Source organism: Ascaphus truei, chromosome 1, assembly GCF_040206685.1.
Source record: "Ascaphus truei isolate aAscTru1 chromosome 1, aAscTru1.hap1, whole genome shotgun sequence".
Lineage (NCBI taxonomy): Eukaryota > Metazoa > Chordata > Amphibia > Anura > Ascaphidae > Ascaphus > Ascaphus truei.
In genome coordinates, this window is record NC_134483.1 from 323,740,479 (window position 1) to 323,757,205 (window position 16,727).

The window sequence follows — 16,727 nt, forward strand, 5'->3', positions numbered from 1 at the left end:
GGCCTATTTGCAAGGAAAATAGTGTGCGGAGGCATGGCCTATGGCAGTGATGTGCAAACTTGGGGGGGCACGGGGGTTGTACAGGCACTGCGCTGTTCCCCAAGGCATTTAAATGAAATGCCGGGGGACTGCGCGAGGCCTCTGCAACTCCACTTACCGTGATTCAGTCGGCTTCGGGTTGTGCTGCCTTGGCAACGCGGCATCAAATGACGCCGTGGGGTCACCTGACGTCACATGACCCCGCAGCATCATTTGACGCTTCAGACCAGGTAAGGGGGGGCACGAGCAGCGGGGAGAGCCTGCAGTGGGGTGCAAGGCAAAAAGTTTGCGCACCCCTGGCCTAGGGAATGGGGTAGCAGGATTACTAGGTCATCTGGTGTTTCTGGAATTTTTTCCCTGCTGGTAGCGGTAGGGCTGTCAGGAGAACATCTTGCCAACAAAAAGGCGGTCTTCAGATTAGACTATATAGCAGTAGTTTGGGTGGTGAACATCTTGTCGGCAGATTCTGGACCTGTGATCAATTTGTTGAGGTTTTTTTTTTGCAGTGTATAAAGAGAAATATATATTTTTTGGCACGTCATGTCCCTGCGATTTATAACACGGTAGCTGATGCGTTGTATCATTTTAAGTTTGCATAGTTCAGGAGATTGGCTCTGGGAGCAGCATCGGTAGTCCAATTATGCCCCAGGTACTTGTAGAGTCAAGCACTATGAGGCTGATGGAGTTGGTGAAGAACTCTTTGGATCCGGGTATATGGAAAGCATATTTACAGGCATATGAGGAGTGGTATGGTTTTTGGCGAGGATGGAGACGAGGAGGATTCAGTGGATCTGAAAGGGATGCTCTGATATCCTTAGGGCTGATCAGGGGCAACCATGGGAAATACATTGTCGGGTATCAGATATTTTTTAAATTAAATAAGAGGGAAGATATTATGGGAAGTTTTTTGATAAAGAAAATATTGGCAGGTTGAAAGAAATGTTTCAGGAAGAGTGATACCAGAGTAACTATACGACTGATAACTGAATTATTTTTGGACATGGTGCAGGCAACAAGGTGGGTGTGTCTGTCAGAGTTCGAGGCTGTACTTTTTTTGACAATATTTTCAATTTCTTATTTTGGGGCAGTTAGAATTAGTGAGTTAGTGAGTCGGACTAAGAATGTGGAGGGAGGTTTGCAGAATTCAAGGGGCAAGGTTAATATGTCCATTTGGAGCATTGCACGTTGTTTGGGGAATAGACTGAAGAAGCTAGGTCTTTATTGGTGCACGGGGATGGAACACCATTGTAACAATTCCAATTGATGAGTTTTTTTGTGCTATTTTTAGCTAAGGTGGGGCAGGATCCCAGGGTTTTTGGTACACAATAATTTAGGATTGGGGCAGCAACTGAAGTTACTGTACTTGTATTGGGCTAAGTGTGGCAAGAATGAAAAGATTGGGAGGTAGTCGTCATATAGATTTAAAAGTTATATTAGGTGGATGTTAATTACAAATATATATATACATATATACATGTATTTTTTTTTAAATTTATTATTCATTTTTTTTATTTTATGTAGGTCAGGAGAAAACTGTGGTTTGGATTTTGGGAGACTCCTACATCTAATGGGCAGAGAAAAATCTGGTGATGGTGATAGGATGCGGGTGTTGAAGGAGCAGAAGGGCTTACGTTGGGAAGGGATGTTTCCGCTGGTTTTGGGCTTAGCAGGGGCAACACAGAGGCTGGATATTCTGGTATTGCATGTAGGGGGAAATGACTTGGTTAAGACACCGTCCAGTGTATTGGTTAGGAATATGAGGGGTTAATTGTGTCGGTTAAGGGCTTATTGGACAGGGGCAAGGAATATTATATGTACTGAGAAGTGAAGGAGAAAGTTAAAATGATCTATGGAAAAGTTTGTTTTTTGGCATATGTGGATTCTCGGCTAGGCATAGGGATTTAGAAGGGGTATGATTGAGTTATTTAGAGGTGATGGGGTGCACTTTTCATAAGTGGAGATTGATATCTTTAATCTAGATTTAATAGGAGGTTTAGAAACAGTGGTGAGTTTTGCGTGGGGTGAAACAAGACCAGTTTAAGGTGTTAAGTGGCCTTAACTTTGATGTTATGATCAGGAGGTTCATGGGTAATTCTCACCATTAAGCAGGACCAAGGTTCGGTGAACCCAAAGGTGGTCCCTTGTGATGTATTAGGGGCATGCAGAACTCTAGAATGTTGTGGACATCTGGCCAGGAGGTCAGCTGATGAGGCATTTGGCGAGTCATGATGGAACAGTCATGAGCTCTATTGGGAGGTATATCGAGAGAATTTGGGGACCTTCTGTATGTGTATTTAGTATTAAAGCTGTGGCCGTTTTCAATTATGGTGTTGTGGTGTTTTTTTTTTTAAAGGGAGGACGTATGGTGGCTCCACTTGTCAAGCTCATCTACAAATAAAATAATAATTTGTTGTTTTACTAAGACTGTCATTTTAAAAAGCAACAATTCTGCTATCAAATGAAGAGATAGGTTATTAGTGTATATATATATATATATATATATATATATATATATGAAAAAAAGAGGAGAGAGCGCACGCCCCATAGCGTAAAATTGTATATTTAATGAGGGGAAGGGGGAGGGGGGGGTCAAAATGCACTCACAAAAGTACAGATAAAATAGGCATTGCGTGATAATAATCACCACCATCCGGTTGCTGCTTTACATCCTTGGGGAAATAACCGATCTCGAAACAGGATGGGCCAACGTCCCAGCAGGTGTCCCAGCAGATTTCCAGGGCCAGTAAATGTGTAATGTCGTTCCAGAGTCCAAGAAAATGGCTCCGTGTTACCAGGCCTCTGTAGCACCAGCGCGTGGATCGGTCTGCTCCAGCGCTCTGTGATGACGTAATGTCAATGCGTCCAACGTGATGACGCTCCCTGACGCGTTTCGTCACTCACGGGTAACTTTCTCAAACTTTCTCCCTTTGAGAAAGTTACCCGTGAGTGACGAAACGCGTCAGGGAGCGTCATCACGTTGGACGCATTGACATTACGTCATCACAGAGCGCTGGAGCAGACCGATCCATGCGCTGGTGCTACAGAGGCCTGGTAACACGGAGCCATTTTCTTGGACTCTGGAACGACATTACACATTTACTGGCCCTGGAAATCTGCTGGGACACCTGCTGGGACGTTGGCCCATCCTGTTTCGAGATCGGTTATTTCCCCAAGGATGTAAAGCAGCAACCGGATGGTGGTGATTATTATCACGCAATGCCTATTTTATCTGTACTTTTGTGAGTGCATTTTTACCCCCCCCTCTCCCCCTTCCCCTCATTAAATATACAATTTTACGCTATGGGGCGTGCGCTCTCTCCTCTTTTTTTCTTTTAGAATCCTTGTGGATTTGGTTTGTCCACTTTGAGAGCAGCCGGAGATCCCTTGCATCAGCATCCATTTCGAATTGGACTATCATTTGAGGACTGGTATTCACCCTCTTTTTTTTATATCTTCATGTTGTTATAGTTATATGCATTGTCTATGTATATTGTTTGCTTGTGTTAGTTATCCTTAGTTTTGAGCACAGATTCAGATTCATTAGGTGCTACTATAATATTGGATTATTCATTGGTTTCACATTTATATTTAATATTCATTTCATTTTATAAATGTAATATTTTTGATTAGTTTGTAGCACCTTATCTTTAAACCACTTTTATTATCATAATCAAAGGCGCTGCTTCTTTCTTTTGTTTGCCCATATATATATATATATACAGTGCTTGACAAATCACCCACAAATCTACTCGCCGAACCAAAAAATCTACTCGCCACCTAGTCCCGCCCCAACCCCGCCTCTAGTCCTGCCCCTAGTCCCGCCCCCAACCCCGCCTCTAATCCCGCCCCCAGCCCCGCATTTAAAAAAAAACATAAATGAAATAAATTGAATAAATTCCTAGTAAGAACATTCGTTTTTGACATAAGTTTATTTATTGTATTACATTATACTACAATTAGTCCTTGGTGTGTGTGTGTGTCTGTGTGTGTGTCTGTATGTGTGTATGTGTGTGTGTGTGTGTGTGCGTGCGTGCGTGCGTGCGTATAAAAATGTAAAATCAAGAAAAAAAGCCAGATGTGAATGACTAGTTCCCTGCACTCCTTAACCAGTGCCTGGACGTCCCCGCTTCACAATATTTAAAGCAGCAATCCCGCCTGGAATCTTACCTGATCCGCAGTCCATCAATGTCCAGGTACCTCATTCCCGCAATGTTATACATTGAAGTGGATGTGTTCCCTACCTGTCTTCTGGGTTAGGGAGGGTTCCGATGTCTCCTGTGTGAAGCTTGAGTCAGATCTGGAAGAAAGCAGTATAGGTTATTTCGGTGTAGTATAGGGCAGTTAAGATATACAGGGTAAATAAGATATCCAGATCCAGATTGTGAGACGGAGAGAGAGGGTGAGAGAGACGGAGAGAGAGGGTGAGAGAGACGGAGAGAAAGGGTGAGATGGAGAGAGAGGGTGAGAGAGACGGAGAGAGAGGGCGAGAGAGACGGAGGGAGGGCGAGAGAGACGGAGGGAGGGCGAGAGAGACGGAGGGAGGGCGAGAGAGACGGAGGGAGGGCGAGAGAGACGGAGGGAGGGCGAGAGAGACGGAGGGAGGGCGAGAGAGAGGGTGAGAGACAGAGAGAGGGTGACTGTGGGGGGATGGGGTGACTGGGTGGGATGATTGGGGGTGTGGGGTGACTGGGTGGGGTGATTGGGGGTGTGGGGTGACTGGGTGGGGTGATTGGGGGTGTGGGGTGACTGGGTGGGGTGATTGGGGGTGTGGGGTGATGGGGGTGTGGGGTGACTGGGTGGGGTGATTGGGGGTGTGGGGTGACTGGGTGGGGTGATTGGGGGTGTGGGGTGACTGGGTGGGGTGATTGGGGGTGTGGGGTGACTGGGTGGGGTGATGGGGGTGTGGGGTGATTGGGGGTGTGGGGTGACTGGGTGTGGTGATTGGGGGTGTGGGGTGACTGGGTGGGGTGATTGGGGGTGTGGGGTGACTGGGTGGGGTGATTGGGGGTGTGGGGTGACTGGGTGGGGTGACTGGGTGGGGTGATTGGGGGTGTGGGGTGACTGGGTGGGGTGATTGGGGGTGTGGGGTGACTGGGTGGGGTGATGGGGGTGTGGGGTAACTGGGTGGGTGGGGTGACTGGGTGGGGTGATTGGGGGTGTGGGGTGACTGGGTGGGGTGATTGGGGGTGTGGGGTGACTGGAGGGGTGGGGTGATGGGGTGTCTGACTGGGTGGGGATTACTGACTATGACTGACTAGATGGGGGGGGTGACTGACTGGGTGGGAGGGGGGGTGACTGACTGGGTGGGAGGGGGGGTGACTGACACGGTGGGAGGGGGGGTTGACTGACACGGTGGGAGGGGGGGTTGACTGACTGGGTGGGGGGGTACCTCTGGTGTCCTACACATACATTCATTCTCTCTCTCTCTCTCTCTCTCTCTCTCTCTCTCTCTCTCTCTCTCTCTCTCTCTCTCTCTCTCTCTCTCTCTCATACCCCTCTCTCCCATACCTCTCTCTCTCTCCCATACCTCTCTCTCTCTCCCATACCTCTCTCTCTCTCCCATACCTCTCTCTCTCTCCCATACACACACAATGTGACAGAGAAACACCCCGCTACTACCTCCCGCCCTGCGTGGGCAGCAGGAGCACCGGAGGGAGGGGGGGAGAGACACCCGAGCTGCGCGGGCACCGGAGGGAGGGGGGAGTGACACACAAGCCGCGCGGGCACCGGAGGGAGGGGGGGGAGAGCCGCACGAGCCGCGCAGGCACCGGAGGGAGGGGGGAGATACACCCGAGCTGCGTGGGCAGCGGAGGGAGGGGGGGGAGAGCCGCACAAGCCGCGCTAGCACCGGAGGGAGGGGGGAGTGACACACAAGCCGCGCGGGCACCGGAGGGAGGGGGGGGAGAGCCGCACGAGCCGCGCAGGCACCGGAGGGAGGGGGGAGAGACACCCGAGCTGCGTGGGCAGCGGAGGGAGGGGGGGAGTGACACACAAGCCGCGCGGGCACCGGAGGGAGGGGGGGGGAGAGCCGCACAAGCCGCGCTAGCACCGGAGGGAGGGGGGAGTGACACACAAGCCGCGTGGGCAAGCGGGAGCACCGGAGGGAGGGGGGTGAAGCACCCGACCCACGCGGGCAGCGGGAGCACCGGAGGGAGGGGGAAGAAACACCAGAACAGTACAGTATATATAAATATTTATTACAGTGCATTAAATTCCCCCCCACCTCAAGCATCTGTCCACATCCTCTCCATGACCGGATCAGTGCAGGTCTTGTAAGCAGGAGGTGACACAATTATACAGGAGGATATATAGGAAGAGGAGGAGGAGCAGCAGCAGACACACGCGCGCGCGCACCCCCAACCCCCCCCCCCCCCCCATTACTTACCCGTGCAGAGAAGGAAGGGCGGTTTGAAGTCCTGGCAACTCCAAGCCGCGTCACAGCCAGAGGGATTTTTTTTTTTTTGCGAGCAGGGGATTTTGTTTTTGCAGAGCAGGAGAAAAGCTACTGGCCACGAGCCAATATCCGATCGCAGCTGGCGAGTTGGCGACCGGGTTTGTCGAGCACTGTATATATATATTGTGACAAACGGCTTACTCCGGGGCTCCGTCGTTTGTCCGGGACTGTTTAGAACACGGTCTTTTAGGGTAGGTTAAATGATGAGGCGTCACGTACTGTTCCTTTAAACAGGCTATGCCTGGTTTATTCAGTCCCAGGCACTGAGACTGCCACAGTGCATACAACAGAAAACAGATCAAAACAAAAGCTGCTCATCTGAGCGATAACTTAACTTAGATATCCCTGACTCAGGGTTGGAAGTGGCTTTTCCACTCCCAACAACAAAACAAGGTACTTTTGCAGTCTTATACAAATGAACAGAAAGATTGAACCTGTTAGGGGAAGAGGCTTCTCCCCTCTGTAGTTCAGCAGCCTTCCAGCCTCCTGGCTCTTGTGGAGAGACCAGAGCAAACAGGAAAACAGTCTTACATACCTGATTCCTAATTAGCATGACAGGTGACAGAAATCAGGCAGCAGACAAACTCTGGTCTGGATCTCTCATCCCCTCAGTTCCAGCGCTTGCCAAACTGTGGGATGGAGTGTATGTATTATAAGGCTGCACTCCCAGGCCAAACAGGATAGAAACTGTTTAGTATCCTGGGAGCCCTATATACGGAATTTATTACCATCCCCTGGTTTCTGTCACATATCCTCCCCCCCAGCTCAGACCTCGAGGGATGAGCGACTATGGATATTAGGGAGTGCATCCTTGACAACCCGTCAGCATTGCCATGTTTGTGCCCTGACCTGTGTTCCACAGAAAATTTAAAGGGTTGTAGGCTTAGGAACCACCTGGTCACTCTAGCATTCTTTTCCCTGTTTTGACACATCCAGGTAAGGGGTGCATGATCTGTGACCAACCGGAATTTTCTCCCCAACAGGTAGTATTTGAGCGTCTCTACAGCCCACTTTATTGCGAGACACTCTTTCTCTACTATGGAGTAATTTTTCTCCTGGGGATTTAGTTTCCTACTTAAATAAAGGATGGGGTGCTCCTCACCTTGAGACTCCTGGGAGAGTACCGCCCCCAGCCCTACCTCAGATGCGTCGGTTTGGACTACGAACTCTTTGGAGAAGTCAGGTGTGACCAACACTGGTTGGGCACAGAGAGCTTCTTTCAGGCTTCTAAAGGCTTGTTCGGTTTCGGGGGACCACTTTACCATTAGTGGTCCTCTTGCTTTTGTGAGGTCAGTTAGTGGGGTTGCCTTAGTTGCAAAATTGGGAATAAACCTTCTATAGTACCCAATTAACCCCAAAAAGGTCCTTACTTGTTTTTTTGTAACTGGCCTTGGCCAATTTTGTATCGCCTCCACTTTGAGTGTTTGGGGTTTGAGTAAACCTCTGCCAATAGAATATCCCAGATACTTGGCCTCCTCCAGACCAATAGTGCATTTAGCGGGGTTAGCAGTTAGTCCAGCAGACCGGACTGCGTCAAGCACAGCTTGGACCTTTGGAAGGTGGGATTGCCAATCTTCACTATGGATTACCACATCATCCAGGTAGGCGGCAGCATACCGAGCATGTGGTTTTAAAATTTTATCCATCATTCTTTGGAATGTGGCAGGAGCTCCATGTAAGCCAAAAGGCAACACCTTATACTGAAAGAGGCCGTCTGGGGTTGAGAAGGCTGTCTTTTCTTTTGCCCTTTCTGTGAGGGGAACCTGCCAGTACCCTTTTGTTAGGTCTAGGGTTGTGAGATATCGGGCTTTGCCCAGTCTCTCTACAAGTTCATCTACCCTGGGCATAGGATAAGTATCAAATTTTGACACCGCGTTTAGTTTCCGGTAGTCATTACAAAACCTTGTTGTACCATCTGGCTTTGGGACTAAGACTATAGGGCTGTTCCACCCACTTTGGGATTCCTCAATTACACCTAGTTTTAGCATTTTTTTAACCTCTAAACTTATAGCCTTTCTTTTGGCCTCTGGGATTCGGTACGGTTTAAGGTTAACTCGGACCCCCGGTTCAGAGACTAGGTCATGTTCAATTACGCTAGTTCTACCTGGCCGTATAGAGAAGATTTCTTTGTTTCTTCTCACTAAATTCTGAACCTCTCGTTTCTGATGAACAGACAGGGTTTCAGCTATGCTAACCTCTGGGTCAGTTTCTTGATTCTCTGACGGACCTGGGGGTACTAGGGTTAACAAGACTTCTCTATCTTTCCAGGGCTTGAGTAGGTTTATATGGTAAATTTGCTCAGGTTTCCTCCTACCTGGCTGTCTTACCTTATAATTTACTTCTCCCACTCTTTCCAAGACCTCATATGGCCCATGCCATTTAGCAAGGAATTTACTCTCCACGGTGGGAACCAGAACTAGTACCCTATCACCTGGAAAAAAAATTCTGACCCTAGCACCCTTATTATACGTATTCCTCTGTGCTTCTTGAGCTTTCTCCATGTGTTCCCTCACTATGGGTAGGACTGCAGCAATGCGGTCCTGCATCTGGGCAACATGCTCTATTACACTTCTGTAAGGGGTAACCTCGTGTTCCCAAGTCTCTTTGGCTATATCCAGTAAGCCCCTTGGGTGTCGGCCATACAATAGTTCAAACGGGGAGAAGCCTGTGGATGATTGGGGAACTTCCCTAATGGCAAATAACAGGTACGGTAACAAACAATCCCAGTTTTTCCCATCTTTATCAACCGCCCGCCGTAACATGCTCTTTAAGGTTTTATTGAACCTTTCCACTAAACCATCTGTTTGTGGATGATAGACTGAGGTTCTGAGATGCTTGATTTTTAGGAGTTTACATAGCTCTTTTGTTACTTGGGACATAAATGGTGTTCCCTGGTCAGATAGAATCTCTTTAGGAATCCCGACCCGGGAAAACAGAACTACTAACTCTTTTGCTATGTTTTTAGCAGACGTGCTACGTAGGGGAACTGCCTCCGGATATCGGGTGGCATAATCTAATATTACCAATATATGCTGATGTCCCCTAGCAGACTTTATTAGGGGTCCTACTAGATCCATAGCAATCCGGTCAAATGGTACCTCTATTATGGGAAGGGGTACCAATGGGCTGCGGTACGCCTTGAACGGGGCGGTGATCTGACATTCTGGGCATGAGGAACAATAATTCGTAATTTCTGCCAGAACCCCAGGCCAATAGAAGCTTCGGAGAACCTTTTCTTTTGTCTTTTCCACCCCTAGGTGTCCCCCCAATGGATGACTATGTGCGAGGTGTAATACTACGTTACGGAATGTCCGTGGTACCAACAATTGTTTAGTTGTAACTGATTTCCTTTTATCAACCCGATATAATAGGTCGTTCTCTACCTCGAAGTAGGGGTAAGCAAGTGACCTATCTGGTTGGCCAGGAGTACTATTCTGGTCCCGTATATTTCCCCTTGCTACCGCTAATGTGGGGTCCTCCCACTGGGCCTTCTTAAAACTCCCAGGACTGACCTCTAGGTCAGCGAGGGTCTTATCCGGTTCTGGGGTGGTAAGTGTCTGCTCAACATCTTGATTTGGGGTATTCCCTACCAAAGTAGTGATGGGGAAGGGAATTTTACAGCACTCCTCCTTTTCCCCCTTCTTATTTGGGCCCTCGTCAACCTCCATTTCTGAAAAAGGGAAAGGATTTGTTTCTTCTAATACTTCGTTATGGTCCGCTATTGAACTCTGGGCGCTATTCTGAGCGGGGGACCACATTTTTAGAAAATGGGGAAAGTCGGTCCCTATTAACACATCATGTGCCAGTTTGGGTACAATACCCACCTTGAAATCTAAAGAACCAAACTCTGTTTCAAAAAAAACATCAACAGTGGAATATTCATGATTATCCCCATGTATACAACAAATTGCCACTCTTTGTGAACTGTTTCCCTGTTTCTTCTTAATGGGCAAGAGGTATTCGGACACTAGTGTGACCATGCTCCCAGAGTCAAGAAGTGCCCGAACCCTCTTACCATTAACCTTTACAAATGCCCACAGATGGTTATTCAAGGGGTCCTCTGGGCTAGGGCCCATACATTGGGACAACAGCGAATAAGGTTCCACGCTGTTGCATTGCATGGGCTCATCATTTAGTGGGCAGATTTTTGCTGTGTGGCCCCTCTCATGACAATTTACACATTTAGGTACATAGTCTGTGTCCCACTTAGAGCCTTTTCCCGGCTCCCCATGTTGGCTATTGCCCTTAGTGTGCGAACCACTGTTGCTGGTGCTGCGTGAAGGTGGTCGCCGCTCTTCAGCGCCCCTTAACCCCGGTACCCTTTTACCGTCTCTGGAAGAGTCCTGGAACCTCGGGTAATGGGGTTGCTCCACGACTGTGGGTTGCGGGTGCCCTTCTGCTGCATTGTACCTTTCTACGAGGGCCACAAGCTCATCCGCATTGTGGGGGTCACTCCGACTGACCCAACGGCGTAAGGCAGAGGGAAGTTTCCTCAAGAACTGGTCCATGACCAACCGTTCCACGATGTGGCTGGCTGAGTTGATCTCGGGTTGTAGCCACTTCCGGGCGAGGTGGATGAGGTCATACATCTGGCTTCGGGTGGCCTTATCCATCGTGAAGGACCATGCGTGAAACCTTTGGGCGCGAACAGCCGTGGTTACGCCGAGGCGGGCGAGGATCTCGAACTTCAATTTTGCATAGACGTTAGCTTCGGCTGGCTCTAGATCAAAGTAAGCCTTCTGGGGTTCGCCGCTTAGGAAGGGTGCGATTAGACCAGCCCACTCAGCTTCTGGCCATCCCTCTCTCTGTGCCGTGCGTTCAAACGTGAGAAGATAGGCTTCCACATCATCCGAGGGTCCCATCTTCTGAAGGTAGTGGCTTGCCCTGGTCATTTTCGGAACTGGGGCTGCCGCTGCCAGTGGAAGGTTACTGATAGTCCGCCTCAGGATCTCGAGTTCCTGCTGTAAGCCCTGAGCGAACCGCTGTTGCTCCTCTCTCAGCAAGCGGTTTGTCTCTTGCTGGTTTGCATTCGCGTTTTGCAGGGCTTCATTCGTCTGTTGCTGGTTTGCATTCGCCTGTTGCTGGTTTGCATTCGCCTGTTGCTGGTTTGCATTAATCTCTTGCTGGGCTATTAGCAGCTGTTGCTGGGCTGCATTCGTCTGCTGCTGGTTTGCATTAGTTTCTTGCTGGGCTATTAACAGCTGTTGCTGGGTTTCATTCGCGTCTTTCTGGGCAGCGACATTGCGTACCAGCGCACCCACCACGTCTTCCATCTTGTTTGCAGAGGATGAAAAAACTTTTTTTTTCTTTTTTTTTTTTTTCTTTCAAAGTTCTTCAACCCGCAGACCCCCTAGTGCTCTGCCCGCATTCTCCACCATATGTGACAAACGGCTTACTCCGGGGCTCCGTCGTTTGTCCGGGACTGTTTAGAACACGGTCTTTTAGGGTAGGTTAAATGATGAGGCGTCACGTACTGTTCCTTTAAACAGGCTATGCCTGGTTTATTCAGTCCCAGGCACTGAGACTGCCACAGTGCATACAACAGAAAACAGATCAAAACAAAAGCTGCTCATCTGAGCGATAACTTAACTTAGATATCCCTGACTCAGGGTTGGAAGTGGCTTTTCCACTCCCAACAACAAAACAAGGTACTTTTGCAGTCTTATACAAATGAACAGAAAGATTGAACCTGTTAGGGGAAGAGGCTTCTCCCCTCTGTAGTTCAGCAGCCTTCCAGCCTCCTGGCTCTTGTGGAGAGACCAGAGCAAACAGGAAAACAGTCTTACATACCTGATTCCTAATTAGCATGACAGGTGACAGAAATCAGGCAGCAGACAAACTCTGGTCTGGATCTCTCATCCCCTCAGTTCCAGCGCTTGCCAAACTGTGGGATGGAGTGTATGTATTATAAGGCTGCACTCCCAGGCCAAACAGGATAGAAACTGTTTAGTATCCTGGGAGCCCTATATACGGAATTTATTACCATCCCCTGGTTTCTGTCACAATATATATATATATATATATATTTTTTTTTTTTTTTTCCAATCCAGTTTTATATGAATAAAAATTAGTCAAAATTTAGAAAACAGAAGTAACATTATATTTGGTAAGTGTTTTTACATGTACAGGACAGATTAATATGAAGGATGGTTTATGCAGATTTATGCCAGGAATAACCAGAACAGAGCAATTAGTAGTTATGCAGGGCAGGGTTTCTGTGATTTTTACTGCCAGATAGGAGCCTGACTCAGAATAGCACAAATCTATCACATTTACTCAGTTCACCACCTGCATGGTAAATCATGCATTTACAGAACCAGGGCTAAGATTGAAAACAATTAACTGAAAAAAATCCCATGCTAGTTTTACTAATACTTTAGTAGATAATCCTAAAGTGTCTAGTTTATGCTGTGAAGCAGCAATCTCCTTCAAACGGCAATTTTGTAAACATTTTTTATTAATCTTACCCGAACCTGGGGTCCCCCAAAACTGTTAAGTTTTCCCCTGATGTTCCCAAGGTATTTGTAGTTGTTTTGCACCGGTTTTAACACCAAAACACTAAAAATATGTCCACCAGGTCACCAAAAGAAAGCTACAATGTCATCGCTCGATAAATACAATATACAACATGGAATACTGATAATTGTTCTTTATTTCAGGCAAACGAACAAATTGAGAAGGCAGGAGGTAAAAGTACTGCCAGTGTAATTATCGCTCTGACAGACGGAAAGTTGGCCGATCAGATTCCTATTTTGACGATTAAAGAGGTGGGTGCTGAATTGACCTTACTCATTAGGTTCTTCTATATTCTCTGGTTAAGTTAGCATTGTTACCCATTGGAATAACATTGGTGTTTTCATTTTAGGCTGAGAAAGCTCGAAGTATGGGGGCAAGGGTCTACTGCGTTGGAGTTCATGATTTCAAGTACGATCAGGTGAGTGTTCATGATCATAAGAAAGTTTATGGAGATCCTTTAATGATTTGTTGTTACCTTTGATTCATACTATAAGTTTTTTTGGTTAACATTAGATCATGAATGTATATGATTTTGAGTTATTCTTTCTAAGAAGAGGTAAACATGGTAAGTGTTCATTCATGTTATGATGTATGTATGTCATATGAAAGAATCAGTCACTAGGCTTTACACAATTTTAAAACAGCTACTCATACACTTAGACACAAATACGGTATAATTCATGCTATCCACAGTATTCCAAACCTCTGGCTTTAACTTTTACTGTCCCTTTTCTCATGGCACTCTCTCTCTCTCTCTCTCTCTCTCTCTCTCTCTCTCTCTCTCTCTCATCCTTACACTTAGTTTTTTAATTGGTTCTACCAATCACAATTTACCCATATTTAAATAAAATATATTTTATAGTTTATTCTCCATCTCATACTTTCTTCTGCAGCTTTTAATTCAGGCCTGTTACTCAGCATTATCCTTCATATTCAGCAGATAGCCACGTGGAGAAAAAGTGGATTATAATATACAAAATATTTTCTTATGACTGTCAGCCAAGGAAAAAATGTTGCGTCTATACGTTGATTTACTCTGTAGCCATGTGTGGGTTTTCAGGGCCCTGACTGTGAATTCTTTACATTAATAGAATAGTTCATTTAGTTAACTTTAGTCTGCATCACACAAGTATGTAGATTGAATATAGATTATATTGACCTTAAAATAGTGAGCAGTACAGGAAAAACATTTCCTATTTGACATCATTGGATTAATGTTACAACAATTTATACTATTTATAGCTTCTCATACATATACAGTGTTCATATGTTTAATTTGATAAATAATAGGTGCTGGTGAAGTTATATATAGAGATACTATATGTCTGGCCAATAATGGACATGGCCAGTTAAATGTCACACAACTATATGTTCTACTGTACTGTATGTTCTCCTTATTTATTGCACGTCACATTGAAGCATCCATGCTAAAAATACAACACATCCCAACCAACGTTCACTTTCTAAACACCTTTTAAATTATTTCTAAAGCTGATCAAAATTGCGGACTCTGAAGATCACGTGTTTCCTGTTGAAGGTGGATTTACAGCCCTGAGAGGGATCATCAATTCAGTAAGTACAGGATCACAGGAAATTCACTAATCATAATTACCTTCTGAAATCTGAAATGCCATTAGCAGTTTGTTGTTTCCTGCAGCATGAACAAGTACATTATTTATTTTGAAAGGTGCAATCTTTTCTAATCTGTATTTTAGAAATAATGCATTGGTAAAGGAGACAATCCCAGGTTAGTAAATGGGATACAACTTCTTACGCTAACTGGTAGCAATGTTTTCCCATCACTTCTCTTTCTGAAATGCTACAGCAGAACACATAGGCCCTAGATGTACTAAGCTCCATCTAGCTACTTAATGTGATGTTTACCTAACTTAAAGTCACGTAAAGAGTAATGCTGTATCCACGAAGGACAATAATATAACGCTAAGTCATGTTTCCGTCTGCAAAGAGCAAAACATTAACGGATGTTAGTGTCAATGAGATGCAGATAATATGCAAACAAGACATCATCATATCATCTTGGATCTGCTGACGTCCGTATCCTGAAGCCAGGGTCACGAATGGTGTATGAATGACTCCAGTTAGCTTAACTCGTGTCTCACCTCTTCCAAAGCACAAACAAGTCCTTTTCTCTTTCTTGATTTTATTGAGGGAAATCACAGGGAGATAGGTGCTTGATGATGTAATGTAGATAGAGAGGGCTTCCCTGTCTGATGTGCAGTGTATCAATGATGAGACAGTGTAAAACAAAAAGGCCTTGCTTGGGTAAATAGCAGGCAGTTACTCACTCAGAGTCCAGGGTGAAAGGAAAGTGAGGAGCAGTGTGGGTAAAGGGAATAGTCTTGGGACAGACTATCTTAAAACAAACAGAAGGGGGGGAAGACTAGCCCATTCTGGAGAGAAAGGCTGGGGCTGCTATGGCAACTCACAGAATGTCTGAGGGAACTACAACATGTAGCAATAATGTTGCATTTTACATGCAGCGTTGCTGCTGGGACAGGGGAAACTGACAAGTAATTAAACAAGGGAGAAATGGATCCCATAACTAAAGGAAAGACAGAGGAATATGGAATCTAGTTCCAGGACAGTCCGTTAGGATAAATGCAAAGACTTATTGTTACAATATCTGAGTTTGACTAACACTTGGTGTTACTCATCTAAAACTCCGTGATAAAATTCAAATAGACATTTAAAGTCTTTTTAACGATGCAGATGTTACTGGGAAATCCCTTCTTGAGGCGCAAACACATACACACAAAACACTACACTTGAAGAAGGGATTTCCCCGAAACGTTGTGCATTATGTCTGCATCATTAAAAAGACTTTAAATGTCTATTTGACTTTTGCCACAGAGGTTTGAGTGCCACATGATGCTGTTCTCTATTGAAGTTTATGGAGCAATTTCTGCTGGGATTCTCATTTTCCTGCCAGAGTGCACCCGCCATCTTTGGATCCATTGAATTTACTCCCATCCAGACACTGAACCAGGGCTTTTGCAATGTCTGGGTGGGTGAAACATCTCAAGAGAAAGAGATGGGGGAGCACAGGTGGAAGGGTGAAATGGAATACATTATGGTTCAGGTGTGTTAGACTCTGAAGCAATAACGGTGGGGTTTTTGAAGTGTGTATTAATTCTTAACACTCACACACTCTTGTGCAAATGCTGTCGCATCAAGGTATCTTTAGGTCTTCTCCTCTCTGTCTTGTAAATTCGTTCTCCACTTTGCGTCTGCGCTCTTCTTCTCCTTCTTCTTTGGTGTGGTATCACCCTTGTGCTGGCGCGTTACTTTTCCACAGCGTGCCCTCTTGATACCAAGCTCTTTCCCATATTCATCTCCATATCAGACCAGGAGCTGTGTGTGTGGGGGGAGGTCTGTGTAGGTTCTGTAGTAGATTTTCCTGTGGTACTGCAACGCCACAAGGTTCTGTTCTTCCTCGTTTCTCGCACAATTTACAAACAGAAAAGGCTCCTGTGTGCTTTCTGCACCACTTTATTTCTTCATCTTCTCTTTTCCATCTCAGTTAGGAATAATTTAAATACCTTAAATGTAAATAATAAAAATTGCGTTATATCCTGGCGTTATTTCATTTTCCTCTCTTTCCACAACCCTGTTTTGGTGCCGGGATAGGAGTAATGCCAAGACTGACATAATATAACATTATTGGAAGATAATGCAACATTATGTTACCACACTATCC

At 46.0% G+C, this 16,727-nt stretch overlaps 1 protein-coding gene across 1 annotated transcript in view; it reads left to right on the plus strand.

Annotated features, from left to right (window-relative positions):
- ANTXR2 (ANTXR cell adhesion molecule 2) overlaps positions 1-16,727 on the plus strand; it is a 205,886-nt gene that overhangs the window by 37,097 nt on the left and 152,062 nt on the right. The window contains exons 5-7 of the mRNA XM_075606579.1: positions 13,153-13,260; positions 13,359-13,427; positions 14,501-14,581. Coding sequence (XP_075462694.1) covers positions 13,153-13,260; positions 13,359-13,427; positions 14,501-14,581 — 258 coding nt within the window. The remainder of the gene's footprint in view (positions 1-13,152; positions 13,261-13,358; positions 13,428-14,500; positions 14,582-16,727) is intronic.